The 26092-nt window shown below is 51.9% G+C and overlaps 1 protein-coding gene across 1 annotated transcript; it reads left to right on the top strand.

The window, feature by feature from the left end:
• Nucleotides 1-26092, top strand: LOC311199386 (heparan sulfate glucosamine 3-O-sulfotransferase 3B1-like; the record flags this gene model as incomplete). Its single annotated transcript, XM_084273471.1, has 2 exons — nucleotides 1-452; nucleotides 25165-26092. 2 exons carry the CDS (start codon nucleotides 1-3, stop codon nucleotides 25781-25783), a joined length of 1071 nt encoding a protein of 356 aa, XP_084129597.1. The 3' UTR covers nucleotides 25784-26092.

The raw sequence follows: 26092 nt of genomic DNA on the forward strand, positions 1-26092 counted from the left end.
ATGGGGCAGCGCTTGAACCGCTGCCTCGATGTCCCCGTCGCGCTGCCGCCGCTGAGGCGGAGGCTCCTGCTGCTTTTCATCATGTTCTTCCTCTGGCTCTACATGTTTTACTCCTGTGCCGGCTCCTGCGCAGGGCTGGCGACACGCGGCTCTCCCGCAGCGTCCCGCACCGTCCCGCCGCTCCCCCAGCTGCTCCCGCCGGTGCCGGGGGAGCCGGGCGAGGAGAGCAGCCTGGAGGAGCAACGGGCAGCGCCCGACGCCGCCAGCCCCATCTCCACCTTCTTCAACGGCTCCGGTACCAAGCGGCTGCCGCAGGCCATCATCATCGGCGTGAAGAAGGGCGGGACGCGGGCGCTGCTGGAGTTCCTGCGGGTGCACCCCGACGTCCGCGCCGTCGGCGCCGAGCCCCACTTCTTCGACCGCAACTACGAGCGGGGACTCGCCTGGTACAGGTAACCGCCTCCCCGCCTGCCCCTCCGCGGGGGCTCCGAGGCTCGAGGGGTAGGGAATTGAGTGGGTGGTGGTGTTGGGGGGGGGGGGGATCCTCCGACCTGCCCGGAGCCGCGGGGTTTGCCGGCGCTCGCTGCCCCGCAGCGGGGTGTGTGCGGTGCGCGTCCGCCTCGGGCTCCAGAGCGCGTCGGGGGAGCGCCCGGGGCCAAGCGAGACTGTCCCGCTAAACACACCATCTCCCCCGAAAAAACAACCCTTAATAACAACAAAACACCCCTCAGACACCAGCCCCTCCGAAAAAAACCCACCCCAACCCCGCGCTCCCCTCAGCCCAGGCGGCGGCGGGGTTTTCGCAGCCCTTACGGCAGCCGAACGCTGTTTAAGTCTTTACGTAGAGGTTAAATATGAATTAAATTTTAATTTTAACGCCCTTATTTCGTTGGGCTTCCAGAGCTTTGGCCGGAGCGGGGGTGTTTCCATCAGCCGGGGAGCCGCAGAGCGCTGGCGCCGGGGCCGCAGCACCCTCGGCTCGGCTCAGCTCGGGGGAGTTTTCCCCGCACACGCGGGGGTTTGGGGTGTTTTTCTGTTCGGTTTGGGGTTTTTTTTACCCCGTTCCGGGAGCAAACCGGCATCCCGGGACCGGAGAAGGTTAGAGATAAAACTTCTTCGATGGCTTCATACGCTTTTTTTCCCCGTTAACTTTCTCCTGCCTCTGTAATCAGCTTTATCACTCGATGCGTTTCTCGGGCTCGGTAATTCCCAGCCGGGAGGAGGGAGAGGCGGCGGTGTGGGGAGCGGTGAACGGCTGCTTGGGGCGGAGGAGCGATGATAAACCTTTCAAGGAAGGTGTAAGGGGTGAGGGGGATGAGAACTGCCGGGCTTGCATCCTGCGAAGGGTGGATGTGTAAGGAATTGAGCTCGGGTGCGCTCCGGGGAGGACGAGAAAGTCTTCAGCCCCGGTTGGGACCCCGTGTGCGGGGCCGAACCGCATTGAAGTTTCTTTTCATCCTTCTTACGATTAAAAAAAATCCTTTATATAGAATTTTTTGAACGTCTTTCTGCTGAGTGTTTGCGGGAATGCTAAAGGGACAGAGGTGGGAACTTTGAAGCTGGATTGGGGCTGGGCGAAGGGCTGAAGTTCCCAATTTTAACTTCTTTGTAGCCTTGAAACTCCCACCCTAAAAGTCCCGATTAGGTTGGCGTCTGGTTTTTCCCTTTTTAATTTCTTTTTATTAATGTTGCCACCCCTCAGCAGTCAGCGAGCTGAACGCGGGGTAGGATCTGTGGAGGAAGAAGAGGAGGAAGGAATTTGTGAAAGCACTTTCGTTTTATGAATTCCTACAGTTTATAGTGGAGGATGGAGCATGTCATCCCGTAGCACCCAAGGCAAAATTTCTCAATTCAGTTGAGAAATTCAGTTTTTGGTCGTTTTGGGGTGTTTTTTTTTTAAATTAGTTTTGCGTTTTGAAAGGTGAACTCACATATAACAGAGCAGGAGACCTGTCAGGATTTATTAGCAAAATGGTGTCGTACATGTTGAACTCTGTTTTTAATTAGGCACCTAAATTAGACCGTAAAATGGTTGATTAATCTTTTACAAGTAAGAGGTGGAAGGGGAGAAGGAGAGAATAATGCTTATGATTGCATTAATGTGTTATCCCAGATGCAGCGGGCAAAAGTCGGTAGGGAAGGGATACGCGGGGTTTACAACGGGGAGAAGCTGGCATCGAAGTTGTGCGTAACTTCTTAAAGTTTCACCTTACCGGCTGCTTAATTCGAAGGGGTGCGGGCCCTGTCCCCCCAAACACACCCCTGCAGTAGGCAGCTGCAGCTTTGTGGAGGGAGGGGTGTGAACTGGGCTGCAGCAAATCTTCAGGGCTCGGTGGGGACGCTCCCAAGCAGCGAAAGTGATGCTGGAAGGCTTGAAACAACTCAGGTCTGTCTGTCCGTCTGTGGGCCAGGCACCCGGGTCGATGTGTGTGGGGAAGACTGGTTAATACATCCTCCCCCCCCGTTCATTGTGTATTTGCTCGAATCACAGGTTGTTTCAGAGTTCAGTTTGAACTCAGCTCGTTCCTATGAATTTCAGCATCGGTGATCAGACTTTGCCCTGCTCAAAGCGTAGGTTGGCTTCCCAGCCCTCCTCAGGAGCTCTCTCCAAACCCTAATGAGGCTTTTATTTATTATCCTGATGCCAATAAGGAGATGAATTTGTATTTTTCTTTGTTAATGGCCCAATAAAATTGGATTCAAACCGCTATGAAATACCCCCCGTGCCAGCAGTGAGCTGGGAGAGCCTTGGCTTTCCAGATACTTGAACTGAGCAAACTTCAGAATGGGGATGGGTGTGTGTGTGTGTGGGGGGGGGGGGGGGGGGGGGGTTACTTGTGCCCTCAGCAGCCAGTCCTCCCAGTTTAAATCCAATTGCCTAACTTTGACAAGATGAAGATGTCGTTTTTCCACCCACATCTTATCAAAAAGTAGATTTTATTCGACTGGCTTCTGCCTGAATCTGGTTGTATCTGTTTGGAGGTTTATGTTGAAGTTGTTCCTGCCATATAAACCAAGTGCTCCAGCGTAATGTTGTTTTCAGGTTTCCAGAGGCAGAAGGCATCACAAAGTTGCTTATTTAGCTTGATGAAGGCTTATATTTGCGACTGATCGTATTATGTTAACTACTGCTCAGTGTCTAAAGCTTTCATCTGTAGAAAATAACTTTTTAAGAGGGAATACAAACTTTTTCCCCTTGCTTCATTTTCTGTGAAGTTGAAATGAAATCTGTTTGTGCTGGTTTGTAGCTGGGTGGGTGGGTTTTTTTCCCCCCTTTGTGTGGAAGGCAGAACAGCATCAAGCAGTGCTCACAACCATTCCCAAAAAGCAGAGGGGGGGGAGGAAATAAATTGATTTTTCGATAGTGTGATAGGTAGGAATCTAATGGAAATAACTTCTGTACGCACGTTGCGGGGTTTTCCTCCCCGTAATGAATACAGCATGTTAACTGCTTTGAGTGAAAATATGTACCATGACAGAGGAGAAACGGGATCCAGCCGCTATTGCAAACTAATTTTAAGTAGCGCCTGGAATTTTTGGATAATAAAGAAGTTTCCTCTTTGCGGCAGTCGGGAGTTGGGCTCTGCAGCACATGTGTCTGTCTGCCAGGGTGATCTGGCCCTTGGGAAGTTGTTGTTTTCTTACAGGTTTGCTGTGTGGGGTATGGAGTGGGGGGGGGAAAGTTCTTGCAAGCCTAGAAAATCAGTTGTTGAGATTTTGGTTTGTTGAGGGGTTTTATTGCCTTTTTTGTTTCGTGCAAAGCTGATGTGGTTTGAAATACACCAGGGACTTGGAAAGCCTTTTATCCTATAATTAATGTAAGGTAAGAAAAAAAGATTATGTCATTAGTGTTGTGTGTTCTGGGGTATTTTGGTTTGGGTTTTTTTCAATCATTTTAGGCCCCGTGGGTTGCAGAACCTGGTCAGTCCCTCCTGCCCTGGGCTGAGTGCTCCTATCCCCACTCAATATCACTGATTTATATTTTGAGCCTGTAGCCCTCTGCTAGGAACCCCCCTGCCTTGGCTGTGATCTCCGTAGCAGCGCTAGTCCGAGCTCCTCCACTTCTGCTAGCACAGAGGCAGGGATGGGGGGGAGATCACTTTTTCATCCTTTTTGCTTTATTTTGATTAATTTTTGAATTCTTAAAGCACTGGGGCTCCACCTTCCCGCTGCTGCCACGCTGTGTTAACTCATTCTCTATGCTGCGGCTGGGTGGTGTGGGTCGGCAGGATCAGGCCCAGTCTGATGCTGTGCCGTTAACAGCTTCAAACAGGCATTTCTTAGGCTCCCCAGCAGCCTAAATACACGTGGTGACCTTCGTGTGCCAAGTGCAGCTCCACAGCAATTCCTCAACTGGGAGAACTTCCTTTTTTTTTTTAAAAAAATGAATTTTTTTTGCCCCAAAGAGTGCTTTAGGGGGGTCCCAGCAGTGCAGTGTGGGTGTTTGCAGCAGGCCGGGATGGGAGCGGGTGAAGGATAAGGCAACAGTGGTTGCTAATTGAGGGGTGAAAGCCGTGTTGAAGCAAGGGCAGATCTTGGCCCTGCATTGGGCCCTTCTCCTGAAATCCCCACAGTGGGAGCGAGGGCTTAATACCGGCTGCTTTGCAGCTCCCTGAGCAGGGCCCGGATCCGGCAGGGCCGAGGCATCGGCACGAATACAACCTGGTGCTTGCAGAACTCAGCATGGTGTTTCTGCTGTGTACCCCAAGGCCTGTCGGCTTTAGGAAATTTGGGACGGGTCTTGGTTTTCCCAGCTGAACTTGAGGTGCAGATGGCTGTATCTGAGCAAAGACCGATCCCTCTGGCATGTTCCTGTGAGCTGCTTTTGGTTGGAATGAGCATATCCTAAAGGATGCTTGGATTTGCTGGGCTGGCTTTGCCAGGCAGCTTTCTTACTGAGATTTTGGGGTTTTTTTTAAAAAGAAAAATCAACTATTGACTGAACTACTGACCTTGCATTGTGTTGGCACTTCAGTGGGGACTGCTAATGGTCCCCTTGCCAATACACAGGGTTCAGTGCCCCCTCGCCCCTTCTCGCAGCTCCCTGTGCCGCTGCCCGAGTCGCTGTGCAAAGTTTGGAAGAAAATGACCTCAAAAGAGAAGGGCTGGGCTGCTAGAATCAGTCAGCAAGGCCCTTGTGTTCGCATGGGATCATTCCTTTAGATCTGAGGAGGGTTGAGTTGTTCAAACAGATGGCAAAGATTATTCGTGTCGCTGGGGTTTCAGCGCACTGCTCCGTTTCAAGCATGTTGCCCGATATGACGCACGTGACAAGTTCTTCCCAGCACGACGCTGGGCAGGGGGGGGGGACGACATTGTCTGCTGTGATCGGGTTTCATGGCCTCACCTGTTGAGCTGCTGAACTCTGCAAAGTTGACCATGCATTGGGGGTGACTTATTTGGATGGTGGATCTGCCTGGCTAATCGTGTTAGCGCAGCACCGCGCAGCATGCCGGGGAGGGTTGTGCTCCTCCTTGGCATGAAATGATGGGAATGAAAACCCACGGGCACAACTCTGGCTTTGGGATTATTTTTTTTTCATTTTTTTTTTTCCTCAAGTGGGCCGTAGCAAATGTTTGTAATGCATGCCAAGCTTTGGATACCTCAAGGCGCTTCCAGTGAGGGCTTTGTTTTAAAAAGCATCCAGCAAGCCCTAGATGCAGGGGCTATAAAAAGTCTACCCAAACTGCCATTGTTTTGAGGTGTATTTCCAACCTGGCCTGATCCCGGACCTCTCAGACCTCACTTAGAATCACAGACTGGTCTGGGTTGGAAGGGACCCTAAGGATCACAGAGCTCCAACCCCACACCCCACTAACCTCCAGGCCTGGAGCTGCACAAGGTTGCCCAGGGCCCCATCCAGCCTGGCCTTGAACACCCCCGGGGATGGGGCATCCACCCCCTTTCTGGGCAGCCTGTTCCAGCACCTCACCACTCTCTCTGTAAAAGACCTTTCCCCTAATACTTGCCTTCTTGCTCCCCATCCCAAAGCCAATGAGAATTTAACAGCTCAGTCTGCCTGAGCCTGGATTCAGTGCTATTGATCCATCCCAAGTAGGAAGAAGGCCGATTCAGTGATCATTCAGCGTGGGCCTTCGTGGCTTCAGCCATGGGTGGTCAGGGGATAATGAATTGGCTGTGTGGGACAGTTACCATATGGGCTCAAGGAACAACAAATGGTGGGAGACGTTGTTTCAGTGGTGTGGTGAGGGGGTCAGGGGCTATCGGCTGCTGCCTGTTGTCACCTCGTGGGGTGTGAGGATGGGCTGAGGCGAGGCTGCTGCTTGGGTTTGCGAGATGACTAAGTGCCGTGCTGGGTCCTGACTTGCTGCTGATGACTGTACAAGGGCTTGCCCACGCCATCGCAATTCCAGGTCTTTCAGCAGCTCGCTGCCTGTTTCTTAATTAGCTTGTGAGAAATGCCGTGTGCTTTTTAAAGGAGCTCAGCCCCGTGGCTGTCACCAGCAACAGCCGCAGGGCAATCCAGTAAATGGACCTTATCTTGACTTTCTTAATGGAAACAAGGGCTCTCGTGATGAAATGTATTGGTTGTCAGCAGGCTGGGAGAGGAGCGGGGTTAGGTTAGCTCAGGGCAGGGGTTTACTCTTGGCATAGTGTTGCCTAGACTGGGCGTCCAGGCTTGATGGGGCTCTGAGCAGCTTGATCTAGTGAAGATGTTCCTGTTTACTGCAGCGGGTTGGACTAGATGGCATTTGAAGGTCCCTTCTAACCTAACACATTCCATGATTCTTTGGTTGCAAGGTGCCCACAGACAAGTCTAGAAGGGCATTGCATCAGGCTGTGGGTTGGCAAGGAGAGGAAGCCATGGTCAGGAGCATCTTTCTGCCTGGGGATGGTGGGGACTGCTCAGGTGTTCTGTTCCATAGACTTAGTTCAGCCATAAATGTGAAGGGAAGGAGATGACCTCTCCTGTTGCTACACTGGCTTCAAGTGTTCCCCATGATGGTTTTCCTCTTTGTAAGAGCTCTGAAGATGGAGGGGGGAAAAGGGACTTGGTGATGGTGACTTTGCCTGTGGGAGGGGTGACCTGGCTACCTTTGCTGCTGACCAGCCAGACCTTGGATCCCAGCTCTGCGACAACATGGGTTTGTGTCTCCAGAGGCTCAAAAGCTGGGTGTTTGAGGGTTTATATGATGCTGGTGGGAATAGTAGAGGAAAATAGTTGTAGAAGTGCTGCCTGAAGAAGACCTCACACTGATTTCTAGTAGGTAATAATTCACTTCTTAAAAACTTCTTCCTTTAAAGCAGGAATGGTAGCAAGGAAAGAGGACATTATTTAAAGACAATAATGCCATGTTCTCCTAAATGTTCTACATCTGCGTTACGCTCCTTGGAGACACCCTGGACCCACCCTGCTTCACAAACTGTTTTGTTTTTTCTTCTCTCTACAGAAAAGGGATGATCCCTGCTGAGCCATACTGTGCCTTGCCGCTGGCTTTGGGCAATGCATGGCACTTTATGGCACCAGAGGATTGACTCATTTATTTTGCAGCTGGTCTAGCTTGCCCTGCTCTCAGTGTGGCTTTTTACTTGTGCAGATCCACCAAAGGGGCTCGTTTATCATAAAAACAAGTAGTTGTAGCCTTGAATTGGCACAACTTCTCCCCTCCAGTGCACGTTCCTGGCAGGGCAGCAGGCAGCAATTCCAGAAGAAAATGAAAACTGTGCAGGGGGTTTTAGTTTATATCCTGATGTATAATATTATATAGGTGGATGTATCTATTTTTATACATACGTGAATGCAAGGCCAAATCCTTTGTGGTCGCAGCCACGGTCAGGCAGTACTGAGTGCTGCTGGACTGGTAACATCAATTCTTTCCTTTTTTTTTAAAAAAAAAAAAAGCCCAAACCCCTTTTCACATGAGAATCACAGAATCACAGGGGTTGGAAGGGACCTTGAGAGATCATCGGGTCCAACCCCCTGACAAAGCAGCTCCCTAGGACAGGGCACACAGGTTGGTGTCCAGATGGGTCTGGAATATCTCCAGAGGTGGAGACTCCACACCCCCTGGGCAGCCTGTCCCAGGGCTCCCTCACCCTCACTGGGTAGAAGTTCTTCTACATATTGGTGTGGAACTTTCTATACTCTAACTTGCAGCCGTTGCCCCTTGTCCTGTCCCCACAGACACTGAAAAGGGGCGGGCTGAAAAGGAAGCTGGTTCTGATGAGGAGATGGGCCTTCAGCAGCGTGCTTGGGGCCAGGACTGGACAAAAACCTCACTGTCTGTAATACAGTCCAAAGCCCTGCCTGGGTCAGAGCTCCAGGATGAGGCCCTCAGTGTGTGTCTGTGTGAGTGCCAAGGATGCTTCCTCCCATCCATTACGATGGTACCTCTGGTAAAGCAGCCAGGCAAGCTTTATACAGAAGCCCCCAGCTCGCAGCCTGTCTCAGGCACCGAATAGAAACTTGTCTTAAAAGCTTGAAAGCTGGTGGAGGGGGGGAGGTGAGGGAAAGTTTTAGAAAACCACTCGTTTGGTGTCAGAGTGATTAAACACAGGGAAAGCAGAGTACCCTGGCACTCCACCGGGGTTTAATTGTGTTAGTATTTTTGATTTGGAGCGGAGTGAGTCAGGCTGTGGTGAGCGACTGAGCCCGGGGATGTTGCAGCTCGGCGTGGAGACCTTCCCGTCACTAGAGGGAGGACAGAACCCTGGCGTTCTGCTCACTGAGCCCTTCGCCGCTTCCTGGAGCTGTGAAATGTTTGGTTAAGAGCTGGCAAGGCCCGCAGCGTGCCTTTGGTTTGCTTTTTGTAGAGGTGTGTTAGATTTGAAGCGGGAGGTGCTGGGGTGAAGAGCAGGTGTGTCCCAGTCCTTGGGTCCCAGCTGTGGGCACCTGGTCCTCAGTGTTTTTAGACGCTGGGCTGGGAGTGTGGCTGCTGGAGGAGTGCTGGAGGAGTGCTGCAGAGGCATCCTGTGGCTTTGCTCTGCCCGTGGCTGCGTGTCGAGGCGATTCCCCACGCCGAGCCTCTCTGCTCCTGGCACCCGGCTCTGGTGCCACGTTTAGGGAGTTCTGATGGATCAGAGCAGATCCCTGTGAGAACTGGGGTTGTCCCTGTCTTCTACAGGTGGGCAGGGCTGGGGGAAGCTCATGGAGGTATTGGCTGGGAGCAGCAGGGCTTCGTGGGTGTCTGCAAATGTCCCCGAGCATCTGCCCTGGCTTCACCGTGGCTGGACTGAGAAAACTGAGCTGCCCAAGAACCAAACCCCTGAGCATTGCCCCTTCTTGAGGAAAAGCTTAGCAAACTCTGTCCGCTTCCCTCTTCCCCAGCGCTGAACTTATTGCAACTTAACACAAAGCTTGTAGCTTGTTGTTGTTGTTGTTTGTTTGCTTTCTAATTTCCCTCTGGAGCTGGTCTGGAACTAACGAGCCTTGAGCTGTCTGCATGGCATTTGGAAAAACAGAGGGAATAGCTAATAGGGGGATGCTGAGTAGTGAGCGAAGCCTTGGGAGAAGATATCAGCCATGCCAAAGCAGAAGTGGAATAGCCGGTTAGGGTTTCAACCTGGCTTTGCAAGCTGAGAGGGGCCGGGAGCTGCTGTCTGCTCCGAAGCCTCTTAATTACAGGCTGGCGCTGCCCGGACAGCCGGACGTACGGGAGGAGCTGCCTGCCCCGCACCAGTGTCTGGGCACACACCGGCGCCTTGGCCGGCTGCCCTGCCTGCACCATGGCTGCTGGCTCCCCCCAGAGACCATTTCAAGGTCACACTGCTAAATGCAGTGTAATAATTAATTAAGCTATATATAAACAGCAAGCTCATATGGTCCTAAAGCAGATTAAGAGCCCGGGAGTTTCCTCTCGCCTGCCTTCATCCCCACAGTCATCTTCCTCTGTTCCTTTGTGGGTAGGCACCGCAGCTCTCCCAGCCTCAGTTGTCCCAGCAAGGCTTCCCAGTTGGGTCAAGTAGCCACACAGCTGGGGCTGAGCCCAAACCCAACAGGAACAGAGCAGTGCCTGCTCTAGGGTACCCCCTGGCTCACCCAGTTTCCCAATCAAACCCAGTCATCGCTGGTGCTGGAGGAAAGAAAGAGCATGTGCAGCATCTCTGCCCTTGCAGTGGGACTTGCATCGCTCTGCATTGGTCCCTCATGCTAGGAGTAGCCTACTACTGGGAGTAGCTGTTGGGTTTTGCCTTCAGCAACAGGAGTTTCAAGGCTCCTGTTGCTTCAAGGCTGAGTACAGCAATAGTTGAGCCACATAATTTCTTTAAGCCCACTTTGGTGTGAAGTTAAAGCCTCCCCAGTGAAGTGTGTCTGCACCGCTCCGGGGTTCCTTCTGCTCCTTCCCAGCCTGTCGTCTTATGCACGTGTAGCTGTCCAAGGCCAGCACCAGGGATGGAGGCTGGTGGGAAGAGGCCCCTGGGGTTGATGGGCTCTGTGGGAGAGGTTGCATTTGGGTAACTTGGGTTGCCCATCTCCAGCTCCCTGGCTCTCAGAGCTGGCTTCTCAGTTTTCCAAGTGCCAGGCTGTATCTACTTCCAGGAGATGGGGCAGAGAGAAAAGGCTTTGTGAGGGCTCACAATGGAGTCCTGAATCTGTTCAGTCCCCTCGGAGGGGGCCGGGCTGTCTCTTTGGGAACCCAAGGGTATAGAGATCAAAGGTGTGGGTGAGTCAATTACAATTCACATTTGGTTCATCCATATGTTTGGGTATTTGAAAGGCTTCAATGGTAACCCATTTTATATCTCTTATGCCCATTGATTTGTTAATCTGACACTCGGTTTCATCTGAATAACAATAGCTCTCATTCAGACTCCTCAGTGTTCAGGGAAAAGTCATTTCACTTGGGTTGTGCTCCAAGGCCTCAGCAGACTGGCCCACTGTGCTCTTTATTTAGAAGGGCTTGAAGGACTACGGGTTAATTCAGCCCCATCACTGGCTCTGGAAAGAAATCAGCTCCCAGTGGAAACAGGGTGGGATGCTGGAGGTGGGTGCTGGGCTTTGCTCCATGACATCCTTTCTGGTTGCCACCATAGCCAAGGACCTGCCATCACATCTGGCAGGGTGTCAAGAGGTGAGCAGGGTTACAAAGAAAGACAACCCAAGTAGTCAGAAGAAAGCAAACATGGAGAGCCCTCCTAAATACAGCCCCAGCCAGTGTGCTGGACTAGATCAAATCATTGGTATGGAGATGTGAAGTTTCTAATTATGTGAATACCTTCTTAATTAGAAGCAGTGCTTTGCATCAGTTGTACTTGCAGCAGACCATCTCCACCAGCTGAGCCTGCTCTTTAAAGAGCTCTTGACTGCATTTCGTTGACTGTTGTACAGCCACATCATGATCCCACGTAATGACTGGGGCAGGAGGGGAGCCTGCAGACAGACCTGCTCCTTCGTGTTTCCTTAATTGCTGCCTGTCTCCCTCCTTTGCTGGGAGTTTTGCTTCTTCCCAGGGCTGGTGTGGCTCTACCCTGAGTCCTGCAGCACTGATGGAGACCCACCTTGGGATGCTGTGGCACCACCTTACCCATAGCCCCATAGCCCCAGTGGGCATGCTGCTTTTTGTCCTGGAACTTAATTTTCTTTTCTGTCTTTGATGTTTGGGGTGAAGGTTAAAAAAAGGATGGGGAGAGACTGGGGAGGGTCACACTGGTTAGATTGGAGATATTGAGGGGGGGGGGGCGGGGAGGGGGTGGCAAATCCCATTCTGGACCAATGTGTCTGTCTCCCTGCCCTGGTCTGTTGACTATGGAGTGACCTTCATTTCCAGTGCTACTCAATTATGACTGTAAATCACAAACCCATTAACAAATGAGTTGAGGTGACAATCCCATTTGTGTTAAAATGCATTTAGGGATCAGTACTGAGAGGATCACCGGTGTGTTAATTAGCCAGGCCTTTTGTTCCAGTAGGTGGCAAATATAGCTCATCCCACCGGGGCACATAACTACTGGGCCAGTATCTGGATTACCACTGGTTCAAGCTGTGGTCAGTGCCACCCCTCCTGTGCTGAGAACCTAGCAGAAGACCTTTGGAAATGAATCTGGGTGCTTAGCTTGGAATAAAGTCTAAACTAATTTTGATTTCTTGACCCATGCTGTGGCATGCTTGGGGTAACAAGCAGCCAGCTGGTGAGTATGGGACACACTAGCTTGGTTGGGCACCTTCCCATGTAGCTGGTCCCACTCTCAGAGGGGACATCCCCTTATCAAGACAGCCAAGGAAGAACCTCAGTGCTGCACAGTTACATGGTGGGTTGGGTGTTGCTGAAGAGGCAGGTGGGGCCATGCACCTGGGGTTTGGCAGTAGTTCTCTGGCATCACTTGGTCTGTTTTGGGAACATGCATGTGTCATCAAAAAGGGCAGGGGAAAAAAATGATAGCTTTGTTTTTCCATAGTGAAGAGGGAAAGCTGGCCACTTCCTGAGCTGTGGCTTCAAAGGGCTCTGTTCAGGCAATGCTGGATGCCTGCAGGATCCCTTTAGGTGCAGAAGGTGGATTTCTGAAGATCCTACATGGCTTTCTGAAGACCTGTAGATGTATATCCATCTCAAGGCTTGTATCAAGCCCACTGTGGCCCTGCCACTGTGAGCCTTCCCTTCCCACCAGCTGCAGAGGAGCTGGCAGGCTGTGGCTCAGATGTCACATAGAAGATGCTCCAAGGGCTGTTGGTGCTCTGAGGAAAGTGCTGCTGGGTGAATAAAGCAGTGTCCATGATCATCTCCCTACCTGGCTCATCCCCACAGTGAGGAAGAGGAGCAGAGCTGTCAAGCAGCTGCTGCTGGCACCTTTGGGGGCTCTTAACCCAGCACAGTAGTTTCAGCCCCTCCCTGGGCATGTCTGACCCCAAGGGCAGATGGATCACTGGGGGTGCTTCCCCTGCATCAGTCACGGACTGAGAGGTGCGAGCTGGGGTGTCTCTGCTGGCAGAAAGGGCCTCTGGGGCTTATCAAGAGGCTTATCCAGGCCCTGGCTCAGGCAGCCTGGGCTGGGTTAGGGGAGATGTGTGTCAGAGTGGCAAGCAGAGGCCTCCCTGTGCAAAGGCTGGGCCACTCACACGGGTGTGTGACAAAAGGCGGCATTATCAGTGCCACTCGTTACCTGTCTGTGCAGGCACACAGAGCAGGGCATCAATTTCTGTGCTGGGGGAAAACACAAAGGACCTCTCAGCAGGGCAGTGATTGATGAACACAGCGATGAGGGAACACAGCCCTGCCCCGATCCTGGTGGGTTGGTTTTGTTCACTGGCTGTTGACTTGTGCAACATTTAGTTTGGGGTTGGCTCTTTGGTTTGTGGGCTGGGTTCTACCATCCCCCCCCTCCCATCTTCCAGCAAAATCAGAGCAGGCTTGGTGGTGCCTCAGAGGAGAGGGACAACATGTTGAAGTTCATCTTCTTGTAGTCCTTTCCTGGTTGGAAACCTTCAACCTTTGGTGTACTTGGGACTGAGCACCCAGGTCCAGCTGCTTTTGGTGGTTAGAGGGAGGCTGCTGCAGTGGTCACTGGTGTGTGCTTAATAACAATCTTATTTAATCAAGAGACTTGATTTCTAAGTATGTGCCATAAAGATCCATGTCCATGTAAACTCTACAGCCTGCCAGCCTAAGCCAGACTCAAACAGAGATTGCTTCTCTTTGCTGGGAAGCTTCTGCCTCATGGCAGCATGACTGCAGAAACTGCAGTGTAGCTGCCGTACAGGTAGAGAGGGGAATGTGAAGTGACCATGTCCCCCTGCAGTAGATGCCCTTTGGGTCCAAACTGAAGTGTAGTCCAGATGATCAATACTTCCTTGTGTCCTAGCTGGGGGCAGGAGACCCGTGGTGTTCAGGTGGTTTAGGTCATGGGTAACAGGGTGTCCCATGCTGGGTCCAGCTCCCCTGGTGCATCCCTTTGGGGGAGCCAGGAAGATGCTCTACTCCCTGTGCAGTGATGGGCAGGTCAGCTCTTAGGTGAGTCATGATGCTACTTGGTGTGGGCATCAAATTCTTGAAACTCCTGGTGATTCTGGGACACCAGCTGGAAGCTGGTGAGCTGTATGTGGTCTGTAGTGCTGGCTCCTCATTGCTGAATGCCCACTTCTGCTCACACACACCCCTACCTACCCTCCATGTCCCAGGTCCCCGACATCCCTGGGGTTTAACTCAATGGAGATGCCTCTTTTTGCTGCATGGATGCATTTTCACGAGTCTGGTGAGGAGGAGGGATGTCTAAAAGACAGGTGAGTAGCAGTTCTGTAGGGTTTTAACAACTTTGAGAGGATTAGTGCTGTTTCTACAAATTAAGACAGCAAATTGTTGGGTGTGGGAGCAGTTTTGGGCTGCAGACTCTGGGCTGGGCCAGTGGGTGTGATGCTGCTGGCTGAATGCCACCAGCACTGGCTGATGCTCCTGCTGAGTTGATGCTGATGGCAGAAAAGAGTTAGAGGGCAGAGCCTTGGGAAGGGGCTGTGGTGTGAGCAAAGGGCACTGGTGCTGCTTGGACACAGGGGAGGTCTTGCTGCATGGCCAAGGAGCTGAAAGTGGTGGTTTTGTGATGTTTATGGTGTATTATGGGAACAGCCTGGTTGTTCCACTGGAGCTGATGCCAGACCCCTGAGATGTGGGTCTCTGGGGTTGGCTGGACCAAGTGACAGCCGTGTTGGCCCCATATCCTTTGCCCAAGGGACGCTTGTCACCTGCAAGTACCACAGCTGTGTTTAGGTGTCCCACCAGTTACAATTCCTTTGTCTGCTTTTAACCTCTTCTAGGATGAGGTCCCTCTGCCCAAGCCTGCCTTGAGCTACCAAAGCCCTTCCAACATCTATGCTCTGGGGTTTGCCTTCTAGATCTCTTTCCACACTTCACTGATGGCTCCAGACCTTGACTCTCCTGCTTTGCTTGCTTTTTTTTTTGGATGAGGCCATTACTTCTGTGCTGGCAGCTGCTAAGCCAGCCCAAGCTCAGCAGATGCCGGTTCCAGCTTCCAGTAAAGAGTGGGATCAGTGCTACCCAAGTAGAGCTGAGCTCAAGAAATAACATCTCTGGGACAGGGAATTGTTAAAGCAGCAGCCTCTGCAAGAGGCCCCAAGAGCAGAGCTGTTTCTTGCAATGAATCCATAAGTGGATCTACCAAATCTTTGCATAGCAGGAGCTCAGTATGCATAGTGGTAACTCAAGGCTATAAATTTTTGAGGGAAGAGAAATGGCTGGTCCTCCTGGTTGCGATAGAGTAAGAAGCAGAGGCAGTCTGGAGAATTTATTTTTCCCCAGGAGTGAGTTGTGAGCACTGAAATCTCTGCAGATGCCTAAAATTCTTCCTCTTTCCTCCCTTTCAAGCTGTTGTCTGTTTAATTTATAGAGAGAAAATGTTTCCACCACTTTGCAATAAACTCTTGGAAAGTAATCTTGGCTTGTTGCAGCACCGGTGTAACTCTGGAGTAGCTGCTGACTTGCACCAAGGCTGGGGTGAGCAGAGCTGGGCTACATGCTGCTTGTGGAGGACTTACACTGGTGGCCTTCAGGTGCCAGAAGGGAGGGAAGGAGGTTGTACTGGTGCAGCTGGGGCACTCCTGCAGGGTTTGTCCCAGTTAAACACTCCAGCGGGGTGTTAAGAGGTGACACGGCTTGGCAGACACACTTGGTCCTGCTGGAAAAAAGCCTTTACTCCCAGTTTGCCAGTTAGCTCAGTCATGTTTTCCTGCTGGGTTTAGGGTTTGGGTTTTTTTTTTTTCTCCTTAAATCATGAGTTTCACAGAACTGCCCCTCCCTGCTCCTCCTTTAAACAAAACCAGTCTTCTTTTTCCTTTTTGGGGGGGAAATGGAGCCAGATTAGAGTCCTCTCACATGACTTGACTGGTGGGCAGTGAAGTCTGGTGATGCTGGGTGATATTCTAAAGAACTCACCCATAAACAGCAATTAGCTTTTAATCACAACGCTGGTCCTGGCCCCCCCTGTGCCCACAGGAACAGCAACATGTGCTCTTTGTGGGCCAGAGGAGCATTGGGGGGAACCACAGCAATGAAAGGCAACCGGGGGTGTCCAGAGGAATAAGATGCTCATTTCAACCCCACCCCCTTACTGCACTCAAAAGCTCTTATTTTCAGAGCAAAGCGCTATTGAAGCTTGGGGACAATGGAGACCAAATCCTTCTGGGGGAGGGGATGTGCTGGCAATTGCATCTTTTGTTGCTTTTACTTCTTTACTTGCCTATGGCCTCCTCCATCCCACCCCTCCAAGGAATCCACATAGATGCTGGCTGGATGATAATGCAGTCACTTGCTTGGGACCTTGCTAATAGGATTATAATTATTACTGGAGATGAACTGGAGTGAATAGAATATTTACCACTTCATCTTAAATTATTGTAAATCCCTCCAAAGCAGTCCTTTGATATGTAAAGTGCTGCCCCTCTCCCCCCACCCCCCCAGTGAAGATAATTATTTAGTGGAAGTTCAGAGCTCTTCACTATGATGGGGGAACAGAGAGAGGCTTCAGTGTTTACATAAAGAGGAGGGCCTATATAATGAACTGGTGGAGATGATGATTATCTTGCCTGGCTCCAGCAGAGGAGGGAAAAGTCTCACTGGGCACTTGTAACATCTAGGGCTGTTGTTGAAGAGGGAAGGAGATAATTGGGATTTTGGGCCTTTCTAGTCCAAAGAAAGCCCCCAACTCTGCAGCCCCCCGTGTTCAGTCCGTGCACAAGTCCACCTGGTGACAGCAGCAACGTTTTGGGCTTGTTCTTTAGGACTTGGAGGAGTTTCTGTTTGAGGAATAATGAAGTGGGCTGGGAGACCTCAGCCTGGCAGAGAGAGGTGTCTGTCTTGGAGGAAGGTACGTTACTCTGCGAAGTGAGCTGGGTGGGAGGTAGAGGGATGGGTTGGGGTCCTGATGCTAGGACTGGGGCACAGTGAGCAAAGCGTGGAGCCAGGGTGGGCTGTGTGTGTGGAAGCGTCTACCTGGGTTCAGGAGGAACCTGGATGAGGGGCTGGAAGAGGGATGGGTTGAGGGTTATTAGGTGGACAAACTGCGTCAGGCCCTGGAAAGCCCCTGAGCTGAATTTGGGTCGAGGCTGGGAGAGCAGTGGGGGTCAGGGGGTGCTGCTTGCACTGTCCTTGCGCTGCCCTAGTCCTCCCATGGCCAGGTTGGAGATCCCAGGGCCCCAGGGGCTTTGGCCTGTGGGAGAGGGCTGCACCCTGCATCCATGTGAGCATCCATTTGCAGGCAGAATACATTTCTCCCAAGCATTCAGGCTGGTCCCATTGCCATGAACCCTTCCTCCCAATGGCTGCCAGCATGGAGCACCAGCTCTGGGATGGGAAGGGGGATGAACTCCAGCCCACCACCTCCAAGACCAGCCTCATGCCTTTGGAACCATCAGTGATGGGCATATCCCAGGAGTGACAGCCTATTGCCCATTGGTCTCAAAGGAGTCTTTGTGGCTCTCTGGCCTCTTTATTATGCTCCCTGGTGAGCACAAGCCCAGGTCCCATGCAGACCAGGCTTCCATCAAGTGTTTCTGCTCCTGTGAGTTATTCCTCCCCTGTAGGCTGCAGCTGTACAGTGCACCATATGTGGCACTTGGTTATACAGGGTGAAAGCCCCGTGAGGGATAACATGTCATGATCTTGGTTATGAGTTTGTGCTTCTAATTAAGCCATTAAGGGGAGGGGGGTGTTTGGGAGGGAGGTCTGTTTTGGATGGCACGGGGTGGGATGCAGCCTTTGCTGCAGAGGCTGTTTCTGCTTATCACACTGATTGCTGCTCCTGGAGGTATAAACCATCCAGATTTCATGCACTGATTTGGCCCCACTCTGTCCAGGTTGGGTGCTCAGAGGCTGCTGCAGACTACCTGCTCAGCTCTGTGGTTGGGCAAAGCACCTTGTGTCCCCCAAGGGAGGAGGAGGGGGCGGGTGGATGACAAACTTCTGTAGTGGCTCCTAGAGCTGATCTGAATGAGTCGCTTTGGGGAGGGGGATAAAGTCTTCTAAACAAAAACCCCAACCCCTGGTGACTGAGCAGCACAGTGTCCCCTCCTCGAGGCACTGCTGGGGCCGTTTGGCTCTGCCTGTGTGGAGTGGGGACCAAAGGACCATCTGCTGATGCCCCAGTTCTTCCTGCTCCCCCCAGCCTTTGATGATGGTTTTTTTTTACCCACATCAAAGGAATTCAGATGAGACTAGCTTTGTGAAGGGGAACCTTTGCATGCTGTCACCCTCCTCCCTCTCCTTTAGTCCCCAAATTCCGCAACAGGTGGAGGACACCTGCCCAATCTGGGGGCAGGGAGCAAGGACAATGAGAAAAACATTACTTCCAGGCCCATGTATTTCTCCCCCACCCCCTCTGCTCCTTTCCCTACCCCTTCCTCACCCCCAAAGTTCATTAATTCCCCTCATCTGGTTTGTGTAAACGTGGAGGCGAGTGTTTGAGGGAGCGGGATAGGGTTACACCCCTTTCAAAAAGGCCGAGGCTGGTTCCCAGCCGTTCCCTTTTATTGTTGTATAATTTGCCAACCCAAACAACGAGCTCCTGCCCCAGACAAAGGCACACATGTTGTCCTTACCACTTGTCATAAAGAGAGGAGAGGCTGGGTGCTACTGTACAGGTCCTGTGTGCCACGGCAGCCTGAGCTGGGGAAGCTTTTGGTAGGGAGATGTGATGTATCCCAACCAGCAAGTGCTTTTCCACCCCAAAAAAGGAATTTGCTGTTGCCTCTTGTCTCTGTTTCCTCCTTCTCCACCTCCATCAGCTGAGGGGTGGCAGTAGGGACAGGGAGGGGATTGTCCCTCTCTGCTCTGCCCTCCCCAGCTGGAGTCCTGTGTCCAGAGCTGGGGCCCCAGTACAAGAAAGATGTGGGGCTGTTGTAAAGGGGTCAGAGGAGCCACGGAGATGATCAGAGGGCTGAAGCAGCTCCCCTATGGAGAGAGGCTGAGGGAGCTGGGCTGGTTCAGCCTGGAGAAGGCTGTGGGGGGACCTCATTGCAGCCTTCCAGTCCCTGAAGGGAGCAGAGACACAGGAGGGGAATCGACTTTTTAAAACGGTAGATAATGGCAGGACAAGGGGGATGGAGTGAAGCTGAAGGAGGGGAGGTTTAAATTAGATATTAGGGGGAAGTTCTTTCCAGAGAGAGTGGTGAGGGGCTGGAACAGGCTGCCCAGAGAGGGGGTGGGTGCCCCATCCCTGGGGGTGTTCAAGGCCAGGTTGGATGGGGCCCTGGGCAACCTTGTGTAGCTCCAGGCCTGGAGGTTGGTGTCCCTGCCTGTGGCAGGGGGGTTGGAGCTCTGTGATCCTTGGGGTCCCTTCCAACCCAGACCATTCTACCAAGGTGGTTCTTGCTGTATCTGCTGGCAGAACTGGGGCAGGGGTTACTGCCAGTGCTCCCTGGTCTGCCTCTTGTAGCCACATTGTTTTATCCAGACCGTAACAATACTTCTCTTGCTCTTACAATGCTGCCCATCTCTAGGACAGTTCTGTTGTCCTTCCAGAGGGAAACTGAGGCAGCTCAAAGGGTGGAGCAATGGGGGGTGGTCTGGAGTGGTTTTGAGACTGAAAGGTGCTGTCACTCCAGCACAGGGCATGCCACTTTAAACACTTACCAGTGGCACTTCAGCTCTTGAGGGGGGCACCTCCAAAAGTGATGCTGGGTGGCTCTGGGTGCTGGGTAGGGATGTTGGCAGCATGAAGCTCATCATGCGCTTGGCTCTGGGGCTTCTCTTAGGCAGCACCTGAGCTCACTGGGTCTTGTCTGGACAGCCTGATGGTGACCTCCATGTGGGTGGACAGCTGGGGGCCATGGTCTCCATAGCCCCCTCCTCCTTGGTCTGAGCTCTGCTGTGGGGCTTCAGCCTCTGGCAGACCCCAAGAGAGGGGTTTATCCCAGCGGGTGTTTGCAAGTGGCAGGAGATGCATGGGGGGACCGGCAGACGTCCCCAGGGATAAAGTGAGTAATGACTGCCAGTTTGTTCTACCTGTGGCAAATAACACAGCAGCAGGTTGTGGGGGTCCCCTTGCCCCCCTCCCCATCCCACGGCCCCTCAGGGTTCCTCCTTGAGATGTGGCAGCAGCTTAGCCCGGAGCCCCTCTGCGCAGACAAAAGCTGCCACAAAGGGCATTAGGCTTTAGGATTGGATTACCGTGTGGCCACCTGGCATCCCCACTTTGTAAATTTATCCCACTCCAGGTCCAGTTTTCATGTTGGGGAAGTTTGCACTAAGAAAAATAAATATATAACACCCCATCCTCCCCCCAGTGCCTCTCCAAGCAGCAGCCTGACAGAGCTCGTTTTAGCATCCCTTCTTATTCCAGGCTTTGGAGCTGTGTGGGGCTGGGGATTAGGGCTGTTTGAATAAAGAGAGCCTTTATTACATTAGTCTAAGTGGTTAATAGGTAAAGTAGGCCAATCCATCTTTAGACTAAGCCTATCACTTCACCTAGGAAGGGTGCAGGCTTCACTGAGGAAATATTCATTAAAAGAAAAGCTTTTCCCCCATCCCTCTTGACATGTTAATAGCCCAGGGTTAGGGGCTCTGCTCTCTGCCTGTGGAAAATTCATGGCTCTGCTCCTGCAGCAGCTCCTTCCTCTTGCTGGGACCCCTGATGCTGCAGGCAGCTCTGCCGAAGTCAGCAGAGCCCCACCAAGGCTTTGTTGGCTGGGCTCACTGGAAAATAAGGGATGCTGGGAGTCTGCTGGCACTCCTCATCCTCACTTTCCTCTTCCCCACTCAGAAAGCAGGTGCTTTGCCCCTGCCCGAGCTGGGATGTAGGGAGAGGTTTGAATGATAGATAGAGGTAATGCTTCAGTGCTGGGACTCTCTGCTATGGGATGTTCTCAAGGCCAAAAGTATTCATGGGCTGAAAAGGATGAGGCAGTTCATAGCCATTATGAAATGGGATGATTTGGATGCAGATGCTGGCTCCAGAGGTCTTTGAACTCCAGGTTGCCAGAAGGCAGGAGGATAACGAGGGAGGAGGCACTGCTTGCCAAGCTTTTCATACTGCCTTCATTTTTCACTCAGTATCTGCTGCATCCGTCAGCGGTGTCTCCATCCAGCCCTGTCTCAACTGGTGCAGCAGCTTTTGTCCACGGGCTCAGCTGATCTCTCTGTTTCCCACAGCCTGACTCCCTTTATCCTCTCCTTTTTCGTTGCTCAGATGGACAACAGTTGTAGCTACACCTCTGCTGTTCTTATCTTGCACCAGACAGCCCTGGCAGAAGCTGCCCAGGTCTCTAATGTGCCGGTGAAGCTTCCACAGAGGTAGAAGACTCCACAGCTGTCATGAGCTGTGCCAGGGCTGAACTGTGCACTCACCATTGAGCTGAATGTGGGTTTCTGCAGTTGCTTTAACCCAGAGGGGTTACATCATAGAATCGTAGAATGGTTTGGGCTGGAAGATCATCAAGTTCCACCCCCCTGACATGGGCAGGGACACCTCTCACTAGACCAGGCTGCTCAAGGTCCCATCCAACCTGGCCTTGAACACCTCCAGGGAAGGGGCATCCATCACCTCCTGTTCCAGTGCCTCACCACCCTCGTAGTGAAGAGCCTTTTCCTAACATCCAATCTAAATCTACCCCCTTCCAATTTAAAACCATTCTCCCTCATCCTATCACTCCAGGCCCTTCTGAAAAGTCCCTCCTCAGCTTCCTTGTAGGCCCTTCAGGTACTGGAAGGCCCTTATAAGATCTCCCTGGAGTCTTCTCTTCTCCAGGCTGAACAACCCCAACATCTCATCCTGTCTTCATGGGAGAGGTGCTCCAGCCCTCTAATCATCTTCATGACGCCCCTCTGGACCCATTCCAACAGTTCCATGTCTTTCTTATGTTGGGGACTCCAGAGCTGGACGCTGTACTCCAGGTGGGGTCTCATGAGACCAGAGTAAAGGGGCAGAATCCTCTCCCTTGACCTGCTGGCCACGCTCCTTTTGATGCAGCCCAGGATAGAACTGGCCTTCTGGGCTGTGAGTGTGCATTGGCTGCTCATGTCGAGCTTCTCATCCACCAGCACCCCCAAGTCCTTCTCTGGAGGGCTGCTCTCTAGCACATCATCTCCCAGCCTGTATTGATTATGACTGCCCCGACCCAGGCGCAGGACCTTGCATTTGTTCTCCTTGAACCTCATGAGGTTCACATTGGCCCACTTCTCCAGCTTGTCCAGGTCCCTCTGGATGGCATCCCATCCTTCTGGCAACAGGATGACATCCCATCCTTCCTTCAGCTGCACCACTCAGCTTGGTGTCATCCACAAACTCGCTGAGGGCATGGTGGCTACAGTTCTGACTGTCACAGCTCCTCTTTCCCCTTCTTCTGCAGCTCTTGCTGCCCCAAGAGCAGATGTGTTCAGAGCTGGAGTCTAGTCCTTCCACTGTCATGTATGTCCAGGCATGTTGTGCTGGAGCTGCAGTGCTCTGTGTGGGCCAAATTGCCCTTCTCTAGTTGTGGTTTGGATGAGAGTAAACACTTCATGGTGACTTTTGTACCTGTGTGAGTTCAGCCAGCTTTCAGGTTCCTCCTGTCCCTGAGGCTCTGTTGTGTCTGGCTGGCTGCATGACAATTGATCCCTCTATGGGTGATTATGAAAACCATGGGAAAGCTCTTCACAATGGGCAGACTCGTGCAGTAAACCTTTGTTTTCCTGGATGTGATGCTATCAGAGGTTCAAACCACATCCATGGGCCACAATATTTAGCTTCACTTTCTGCTGTCTAGCTTTTATGCAGCCACTTGTCAAACAAGGCAGCATCTGAGACAATCTTGATGCTTTGGGTACAACAAAGGAAGAAGGTGCTCAGGCTGAAGGCTGGTTTCTGTGGGTTCAGTTCTCATTCTTGGGTTGAAGACTCCATTTCTATCTTCTTGTCTGAGCCTGTGCTGGCCAAGCATCACAGCAGTAGCAGTGTCAGCAGTGTGCCTTGTCTTGCTTCTCTTGCTGTGATGGGGGGGAGAGGGGAGGGAAGTGGGGCCGGGGCAGGACCTGCATAGAACTGGGTGCTCCTGGATGTCCTCAACCACCCATCAAGTGTGTGTGGGTTCAGGTGCTGACTGGCCTGCAAAGGGACTGGTGTGTGGTGGATGCCTCTTGGGTGAAGGGTTGCTCCTTGCTGTCTCCCACTTCTGAGTGCACCTCTCTGTGTTTGTTGAAACATTAATTAAGAGCTTGTGTTTCCCAACCAGATCAACTGACTCAGCACCTCCACCCCCAGGCAATTTCCTCCTGGTTCATGGCCCAGCCCTCTTGTGCAAGGAGGGAAGAATAAGGCTTGTGTCATTCCCAGGAGATGGATAAATACTGACTGCGGTACTGCTGGAGGAGAAGTCGGTCTCAAGGTGCAGGGCCCTGCACAGTGAGCAATCTGAGGGACCTGACCTGAAGCCGAAGGGCTTCAGTAGTGTGGCCATCCCAAGCACGTCTTGGGAAGCAGTCTTCTCTCTAGGCAGGTCCCAGGCCATTAAGGACTTCATGGGTTGAAACCAGCCTCTTAAACTGGAAAGCAATCAGTGGCCAGCACAGGATGTAAAACTCAGATTTAATGTGGCCATAAAAAGACACCACTGTATGAGCAGACTGTCAAAACCTCCATCAGCCCATGATAGATTTAGGAGTTGTTCTCTGAGTGTTGTTGACTGGCACCATTCTGCAATGGTGTTACAGGTTTGTGGAGTTGGCCAGAAAGTCAGAGTTTTATTTTGGTTTCAAGTTTTCAGCACATGGTGGCTCCTGATTCCCAGAAGCTCCAACATCCCAAGTGTCTGGTAGACCAGCATGGGTTTTGTCTGCATATGAAACTCTGCTTGTGTGGCCTTGAAATCTCAGCCCTGGGGGCTTACACCACCCTTGGGCATGCTGGGCACGATTCCACACCCTGATGTATGGTCCCCTTCCTCTCCTAGTGGCCCATGCAGGTCTGGGGACCATTTCCCACTGTGGGTCTATAGGGAAGGGGCTTGAAGGGCAGCCCCTGAGCACACCTCACCCACAGTCCGCTGGTGTGGGTAGTCATTGGGTACCCCTTGCAGGAGAGACACATTGCATAAGTTAATACCAGGACTGGTGAAGTAAAATGCCAGGTACAGTGTGAGCTGAACAGGAGTCTCATAAATAGCTACTGCCCAACTTTCATAGCCATGTGGTGATCTTTGATTCCATCAGACCTCTCATTCCTGGCTTTCCTGTTACTTGGCCTCAGAACAGATGAGTCACCTTTTCCCTCTTGGCTTCTTAATTGGGGAGATCGTTGGCTTTAGCACAAATTATCAGTGGCTTTCTTAATTGCAGGAGCCCATGGTGATCTGTAGAAACATAAAAGCAGTAAGGGAGGAGATGGCCATTGAGGAACAAACAGCCTCCATGTGCAGTGTCGAGCATCGGAGGGACGTGCTGTTTGACCTGTGCAGATCACACACTGGCTGGTTATTTCTCTGTGCTGTGAGGATGCTTTGAAAACTTAATCAAGTTTTACAGCTTTAATTTTTGTGGCTGACTCCCCTCTTGCCTTTTTTTTTTTCTGTAACTGTCTTGCAACTCAGGAGAAATGAGTCCCATTGGGTTAGAGAGGGAAAGAATTGGCAAATGGTCTGAATTTTAGGCTTGCCTAGTGAATGATAGGAAAAAATGACTCTTCGTGCTGCTTCCATCATTTCTTCAAGCTCTTAAGTTTTTCCCCACATGGTTAATTAGAAATAGCCAGGAAATAGGCTGCCCTCTTGTCTGAACTGGGTAAAGTGTTGTGTTTGGAGTGCTGAGGGAAAACAAGACAGGCATGCTCTGGTGAGGTGAGCTGCTGCTCATTTCTCTTGTTCCCCTGGGGAGAACAAGCCCTGGGCTGGGGCTGAGGGCTCTCTGGTGTTGACCTCAGCCAGGAAAGCTGCCCAGTGCAGCTCAGGACTCATCCTGACCAGTCTGGAGCTGATGTGGTACGTGTAGCCACGCTGCAGGTGCAGAGTACAGCCCAGCTAATCCACTCATGGATAACCGGAAGATTACTCAGCTGGATGTCTAATCCAGTGGCCTTTAATAATCTGCTCTAATCCCTAAATCAATGGAAAATGGATTCATCTGTATGAGCAAAATGACCTGTGTAGGCATTTTGGGAAGAAAAACTCCTGTGTATCTATGTGTGAAAATATATATGCATATGTGTATATGGAGGCTGGGCATCCCCCTGCGTCCCACATGGCTTTTGTTCCTGTTACCTGCTGTTCTGACCCATGTCTGTGTGTTTTGCTGGCAGAGACCTCATGCCCAGGACCCTGGAGGGACAGATCACCATGGAGAAGACCCCCAGCTACTTCGTCACCAAGGAGGCCCCAGCCCGCATCTCCTCCATGTCCAAGGGCACGAAGCTCATCGTGGTGGTGCGGGACCCGGTGACCAGAGCCATCTCGGACTACACCCAGACGCTCTCCAAGAAGCCTGATATCCCCACCTTTGAGAGCCTGACCTTCAAAAACAGGACTACGGGCCTAATCGACACCTCGTGGAGCGCCATCCAGATTGGCATCTATGCCAAGCACCTGGAGAACTGGCTCCTCTACTTCCCCATCGGGCAGATCCTCTTCGTCAGCGGGGAGAGGCTGATCAGCGACCCCGCGGGGGAGCTGGGCAGGGTCCAGGACTTTCTGGGCCTCAAGAGGATCATCACCGACAAACATTTCTACTTCAACAAAACCAAGGGCTTCCCGTGTCTGAAGAAAGCGGAAGGCAGCAGCAAACCCCACTGCCTGGGGAAGACCAAAGGCAGGACCCACCCCGACATAGACCAGGAGGTGGTGCAGAGACTGCGGGACTTCTACCGGCCCTTCAACATGAAGTTCTACCAGATGACGGGGCAGGACTTCGGCTGGGACTGAGCCTGCCATGGGAAAGTCCCCTGTAATTACTTGCCCAGCACGGTTTGCGTATATAAAGAGATATATATGTATGTAAAATGTACAGAAATCTATTTTATAATAATTTATTTTTAATTCCTAAGCAATTAATTCACTAAGCTGCCTAACCGCACTGGCTAGAACGGTAGCCTGTAACCTGTTTAACATTCCACAATGTTTAATTCTAATATGTCGTTCCTTTCCCTCCCCACACCCCCCCTCCTTTTTTCTCCTGGGTTTGCTTTGGTTTGTAACAGATGGTGCTTCCATTTTTCCTAAACAAAATTTTGT

The sequence above is a fragment of the Gallinula chloropus genome (assembly GCF_964237585.1).
Source record: "Gallinula chloropus genome assembly, chromosome: 20".
Classification (NCBI taxonomy): domain Eukaryota; kingdom Metazoa; phylum Chordata; class Aves; order Gruiformes; family Rallidae; genus Gallinula; species Gallinula chloropus.